The sequence below is a fragment of the Hydra viridissima genome, unplaced genomic scaffold (assembly GCF_058129835.1).
Source record: "Hydra viridissima isolate aposymbiotic clone 2 unplaced genomic scaffold, HvirCarnegie_v1 scaffold_9, whole genome shotgun sequence".
Classification (NCBI taxonomy): Eukaryota; Metazoa; Cnidaria; class Hydrozoa; order Anthoathecata; family Hydridae; genus Hydra; species Hydra viridissima.
This window is the reverse complement of record NW_028324308.1, coordinates 1405871-1413042: the sequence shown is the minus strand read 5'-3', so window position 1 is coordinate 1413042 and position 7172 is coordinate 1405871. Positions and strand designations below refer to the sequence as shown.

The 7172-nt window shown below is 34.3% G+C and overlaps 1 protein-coding gene across 2 annotated transcripts; it reads left to right on the top strand.

Moving 5' to 3' along the window:
• The first annotated feature begins 609 nt into the window (after positions 1-609).
• On the top strand, positions 610-2786 carry LOC145185829 (retinoic acid receptor RXR-alpha-B-like). 2 transcript variants are annotated; one of them, XM_080061855.2, is made up of 4 exons: positions 610-988; positions 1073-1400; positions 1742-2275; positions 2387-2786. In XM_080061855.2, the coding sequence occupies exons 1-4, from the start codon at positions 869-871 to the stop codon at positions 2641-2643; spliced, it is 1239 nt and encodes a 412-aa protein (XP_079917981.2). In that variant the 5' UTR covers positions 610-868; the 3' UTR covers positions 2644-2786. The 2 variants fall into 2 exon arrangements, with proteins under 2 accessions (XP_079917981.2, XP_089952957.1); XM_090096831.1 differs by having other exon boundaries at positions 710-988; positions 1076-1400.
• The last annotated feature ends 4386 nt before the right edge of the window (positions 2787-7172 follow it).

Genomic DNA, 7172 nt, shown 5'->3' with positions numbered 1-7172 from the left:
TCCGGTTCGTTTACAGATTCCTTACGCTATTTATTATTCGTTATAAAAATTGTTCAAATTTAATGTTAAAGTTTCTATAAGTATCTTTGCTAAAAGATGAGGAATTACGAATGATTTAAAAAAAATTTTTTTTTTTTTCAAAAATTATTCTCGCTAGAAAGTTGATCCCAACCAAAAATTCCAAGCATTTGTGAAGGGTTTTAACAGTTGTAAACCATGCTGGGGCCAGAACTCTCAAGTTAGGTACAGGACGGTTTTTGTAATGAAGGTAATTGTAGAATGAACTTGTAAATGAAAGAAATTGTAGAAAATATTATTTGTAAAGACCACAATAGTCCAGCCTGTTTCCCGTACTAAAGCTGCTTGTCGAATGGTAGCTCTTATCAAAGGGTGTTCAAATTTTACCCAAAATTTGTACACCCCTTTGCCACCATATAAAATGTGAAAAGTGTTTGTAACGGGAAATAATATTTTTACACAAATTTAAACTTAATTATGTATTCAATGAACACTGCTAAATTCATCTTTTAATGAGTAATGGTTTCATTCATCTTTTTAATGGTTTCATTTTTTGAAAAAGAATTTCTTCATAAATAATTAAAAGCATTCAGTACATAGAAAATGAGTTTTTTGTATTGGTAAAGAAATTTGAAAGCGAAACAGAAACTAAATACGGAATCAATGCGCAAACCAACGCAAACCAACAACACAAATGAATAGTTGCCGATCATTTATTATGAATAGAGAGTATTTATCTTTTTTTTTATTGGAAAGCACAAAAACGTTTAAAGCGAATCTCTTCAACATAATTTAAAGAGCGGAATTTAAATGTAATAAATTTTAATGTTTAAAATTCATCACAGTAAATATGTCTGATTTTGATCGAGATGATAACTATATTGATGTTGAATGTGTTCATCAAGAGGAAATCAATGTGAAACAGCAAGACATACCAAGCAGCACTGTGACGCGCTCGTTAGATTTACCGGTGACTTTTTCTTTTTGCTTTTGTTTGACTGCATTTTCTCTCGATTAAAATGTTTTAAAACGAGTTTATCCTGTTTTCAAATAGCAGGTAATTGACAATAACACTGCTGCTATTGCGTCATCTACGTTACCAGAAAAAAACCCGACTCAAAACAATATCAAGCGAAACGTGTCGAATGGACGTCATGCTGTTCCCTTGATATGCATGGTTTGTACTGATCGAGCTTCGGGCTACCATTACGGAGTTCCTTCATGCGAGGGGTGCAAAGCGTTTTTTAAAAGAAGTTTGCAGCTTAAACAACTTAACTACAAATGTCCAGCAAGTAATAATTGCACTATTAACAAGATGAGTCGAAAATGCTGTCAAGCTTGTCGTCTAGGAAAGTGTCACGCCGTTGGAATGTCAAAAGAGTGTAAGCAACATATATTTGTTTATATCATATATTTATCCTGTTATTAGGATAAATCATCATCATTTTACATTTATCATAATATTTTCACTTCTTCAAATTAAAGCTTTTTTATTGTGTTGTTTTGTTTTGTTTTAATAGTATTTTCTCTCATTTGCTTCAATTAAAAATTCTTCATTCCATATTTTATACCTAATGACTAAGGATTTTGACTTCAGGTTATTTCGACTGTTTTTTTATTAAAAGAACTTTAAAATAAAAATCTTTCTCTTTATTTCTTCCCTCTCCTTCCTTTTCTTCTTCTCACCTTTACTTTTAATTTTATTTCTTTAAAATTTTTTTAGATTTAGGAAAAAAAATTAAGAGACGAGACAAAGACATGAAGCCTAAAAAGTACGCACGGCTTGATAATGCCGATGAATGCATAGAGAGCGTTCTTACACCTCTTGAAATAGAGCATGAAAATATCATAGAGCAGTTAAGGTCAACGCATTCAAAACTTTATCTTTCAATTGATGAATTTGAAAACGGAACACTTATTCAGAGATTTTACAGTACCGTAGGAAAGCAATTAATACGTATCATTGACTGGGCAAAAAAAATTCCAGGTTACGCAAGTTTAATGTTAAGCGATCAAGCTGTTTTATTGCAGGCTGCTTGGGTTGAACTAATGGTTACGAATTGGTTGTTTCTTTCAGTTAACTCAACCAATTCGCTTAAACTTTCGTGTACTTTTGATGTAACAAAGCAAGAAGCCACAGAGCTCGGATTCGGTCTTATTTATGACCCATTCTTGGCGCTAATTTACCGTACAAAAACTTATAAGCTCGACGAAGAAGAAATATCTTGCTTAAAAGCCATAATTCTAACTAACGCAGGTAAAAAAAACTTACAATTTTTCTCTCCCATTTTGTAACTTGAAATATTACCAACAATTTCGTGTTTTTACATGATTTTTTTTTTTTTTTTTTTTTTTTTTTTACGCTTAGAAACTGCACAGTTATCTCGTCCTGCAAAGGTGCATGCACTTAGTACTCAGTTTTGCGCTTCGCTACAATATTACACAAAAAACCGTCACAAAGAGAATCCACTTAAATTTGCTAAAATAGTTCTTATTCTTCCGCAACTGAAGTATTTGGTGAATGAAGTTTTTAAAGTACTTCATACATTAAACAATACGAGCGAAAAAGGAGCATGCTTATCAGATCTTGTTGTAGAAATGCTTGATAACAAGCACCGAAGATAACTAAATTAATCCCAGTATTATTTACTTATTTGTTTATGAAAATCAACTATAAAGCGTTCAGAACATTAAAAACACTTAACAAGTTTTATTTTACTATAAAATGTTAATTTAAAATTTTTAAAATATAAATTACTTTAACGACACTGTATTTCATTTTTAAAAATCTTTTAGTAAAATGGAAGTTAACTGAATTTGAAAGTTAAAATGAGAAAAAATATAAAAAATGATAATAGTTAGAAAACTTCATTGAAGTTTTAACAATATGAATTTGCTTTAAATGGTATTATGAAATATGCCTAAACACCTGTTGAAATGGAATTATGTAAACGCAACTTATATTGAAGTAATTCATGGTCGTTACTACCATCGAAGAAAAGGTTTCTTCTGGATTTTATATAGCTACGTGAAAATCGAAAAATTATTTTAATACTAGTAACTGATTAACATCTTGAAACAAGCGTTAATCGAGTTTTACAATTCCTGATCAATCGAGTTTACAATAAAAAAAGTATTTAAAAAGTATTTAAAGGTCTTTAAAAAGAAGTTTTTATAACTAACTTGTTTTCAATTTTAATGTCTCTTAACTAAATCATTCAAAGATTTCGTATTAATCTTTATACAACATTTCTGTCTAGTTTTTTAAAAGTAAAACTCAGTTCTTCTACGCAACTGACTTTAGAATGACAATTATTCTCTTCAGGTTTATCAACAAACTCCAAAAGTATTTGATTGCTCTAAATGATAGGCCTAAATTTGAGGGCCTAATTGATCGGGCAGTTTTTTTCTTCAGAGAAGAAATAGATTAATGCTAGGCTGAGAGGGGTGCATCAGTTTGTTAAGCAGTTTAACAGAATTCTTTAGCCGCTTTTCATTGGTCTCTTCGGTTAGGAGCTTGCCCTTTCTCACTTTGTATGATTTTATTTTAATTCTTTTGCCCCAGAGATCCTAAACATTGACTAAGACCCTCCCAAGTCAATGGGAATCGATCTTATTGACTTAACAAGGGTCAATATCAATGATGCGAGTTGATCTCTCAGCTATGGCTTTATAGTCCCTTTCAGACTCTTAAAGCTATTTTCTCACCCATAAATCCAACTTTTGTCCAATTTGAAAAACTTTAAAATACTGGAACTGTCATGTCCGGCGCGAATTGCAACACACTTTTTCTTTTCCACGATTGTGGAATTTAAAAATTATTTTTTGAAACCTTTTTTAAGAAAAAAAAAGATTTCACAACCAAAGTTTAAAACCACCACCAAAAAAACAAAAAAAAATTGTCATACAGACAGTCAAACAGTGTATTTGAGTTTGATTATTGAATACCGCGAGCAACCTGTATTTCAATTGGCTGATATAGAAGTTTGCACTTTATTCGTTATAATGGAATAACAAAACGATGCTTTTTCCCAGACCTCTGACTTAAAATATCTTGAAAAAAAAGCAATCCCAACTGAAACTTTCGTGTTGAGATTTTTTTACTTTTCGACTTTTTATTAAAAGTTATTACGACTAAAAATTATATTTACCATCTAAAGTCTTACAGGGTGAGCAGAAAAAACGAAGACAAACATTTTTAATCATTTTTTATTAAACCAACAAAAATTAAGTAAAACAACGATGAATAACAACAACATGGACCTTCCGCAATAATATACTCAGCCGGTTTCGAAGTGGCTGAGTATATTATTGCGAAAGGTCCAGAAGACCTCCTCCCGCGGCGATACCTAAGCCCAAATGCGTCTTGAAATTTTCAGCGATGGGCCGCAGGTCTTCTGGCGACAATCGATCCCATTCCCGGCGCAGCGACTCCAAACTTATGCGGCGTGTAGCACAGGCCCTGGCCTCCAAAATTGACCACACGCTGTAATTCATTGGGTTGAGATCCGGCGAGTAGGGCGGCCATTCCGAAGACGCGATGAAGTCCGGAAAATGGGTCCGACACCAGTATTGGGTTGTTTTCGCCTTGTGAGCAGGGGCAGAGTTCTGTTGGAACATCCAATTCACATCGCCGAAGTGCTGTTGGACCCACGGAAGTACCACAGTCTCAAGAATGTCTCGTCGGTAGACTTCTTGGTTGATTTTGACTCCTTGATCCACGAAAACGAGGGGGGTCTTACCGCTAGCGCAGATTCCGCCCCAGACCATGACAGACTGCGGATTTTGGCGGTGTTCGACAATCGCCGACGTGCCGGAAGCCTCAGCGGACCAGCTCTTTTTGTTTTGGTGGTTGTGCGCCTGCTCGACGGTGAACAGCTTCTCGTCTGTGAACAGGATGCATTCCCATCGCTGAGCAGCGGCCCAACGCTTGAGTTGGTGACATCTCTGGAGCCGCACACGTTTGTTTTCATCGGTAAGCAAATGAACTTTTTGAAGCTTGTAAGGCATGAGGTTAAGCTCCCTTTTTGCCATTTATCGCACCGATTCACGTTTCATTCCGGTTTCACGGGCGACTTTTCGCATGGAGACCCTCGAATTTCGCTTGACTAGCTTCCTGATGATCTGGCGGTTTGCGGACGTGTTGACGGTGCGTCTTCTACCACTTCCTGGACGGCGATCATCGTGGCCGAGCTTCTTGAAACGATTGACGGCCTTGGACACAGTTTGCTTAGGCACATTAAGCAAGCCAAAAGTGTCACATTGATGCATTCCTTTACGAAACAACTCCAAAATTGCTCTACGTTTATTTGACATTCTAAAAATATAATTTATTTTAGAGATACCAAACTAAAAACATATATATACTAAACATAAAAACACGGAGAATCCGAAAACCAATAAAATTAATTGGATACCGTAAAAAACTTTATAATCAGGAGATATTCAATTTTGTCTCCGTTTTTTCTGGTTACCTTGTACAAAAAAAAAATACAAATTGCGTTAAAGGATGTTTAATTTCTCTTCAAAATTTCCAAATATTAATATAATTGAAAGTTATCAAAATTATTTCATTATGATAAACATTCTGGTCTTCATAATACACAAAGATTATATTAAGAAGTAGGCTTCTTTGAATTTTAAATTCTACAATGCTACAGCAGCTGTGCTAACTGATTTTTATAAGCACTTCCATTTGGAACAAGCTATGGTACTATTACACTGGTAAACACTATTTTTGTCATATGAACTTTGTGATGATTTTTGTTTATGTTGGTGTAACCTCATCAAATATATATAATACTTTTGTTTCAATTGCATGCAATTTTTTAGTGACAGCTCCATATACATTTCTGACCTTATAAACGTGTCTTTGTTGGAATAACTTCCTTTGGATGACTGTTTGACTATTACATTCAACTAACTTACATTCTATTTACGTTAGTTACAGCATAAATGTGTCACAAACGTGTTCTAACAACTCCGACAGTTTTTGTTATGTGTGTGAAAAACTTTTACATCTCAGCGTCGAAATTTCACACCACTAATTGAATAGTGCTATTTAGACTATTTTGGGTTTCCTGTACGGCATCAGGATAAACCTTGGGTTCCACACAAATACTGTGCAACGTGTGTGAGACTCCTATAAGGTTGGTCTAATCAAGAACCTTGACAACTGTCATTTGCTATACAAGTGATTTGGACCAAAGGATCATGGAAGTGATTGTTATTTTTGTTTGACTCAATCAAAAGGCATTAAAACCAAGTCCAAAATACACTATCCAGAATCTAAACTTGTCTTCAGCCAACACACCCATCCTACATAGTCCCGAACTGTCTGTGCCAAAATTGATCAGAAAGTAGGGATTCTAGTTTGGAACTTGTTTTAACATCGCATATCTTTATATGAACTTATATAACTTCAAAAGAACCGCACTTATTAACACAAAGTGATTTAAATGATTTAGTACGTGACTTGAATCTGCCTAAAAAACAAAATTTTGGTGTCTAGATTAAACGACTGGAATTTACTTTCTCCTAATACGAAAATTTCGGCATCGTGATGATGAAATAAAATCATACTTTTCTAAAGCAGATGCTAATGTTGCTGCTCTTGTGATGAATTTACCTAAATTTTGAATATGAACCAAGTCACTGACGATTGTTGATAGACTTCTACTAAATCGTTCGCGTTTATTACTTCGTTCGTTATTGACATTACCAGCTCGAGAATCAGATTTCGGAAGACTTTATCTCATATTGTCTTTTAGTGGAGGAGGTGGCGGCGGGGTGGAACATTCAGGAAAACTAGTTTAAAAGCGCTTGTTGCTGCATAACCGAAACAAACTTCCTTCAGTGCCGGTTGCTTATGCTTCTGATATAAAAGAGACTTATAAAAATTTCAGATTTCTTCTTGAAGAAATTAAATACAGTTTGGAAAGTTAGTGGCAATTTTAAAGTAATTGTAATTTTAATTAGATTATAGCTCGGTTATACAAAAACTTGTTGTTTCATGTGCGAATGGGACGGTAGAGACAAAAGAAGTTACAATATAAAGAAAGCGCGGCCCAAGCATCAATCACTTACTCCAGGCTATAAAACTGTTAAAGTCGTTTAGTGAACCCTGATGACATACGTGTATTACTGTTACAATA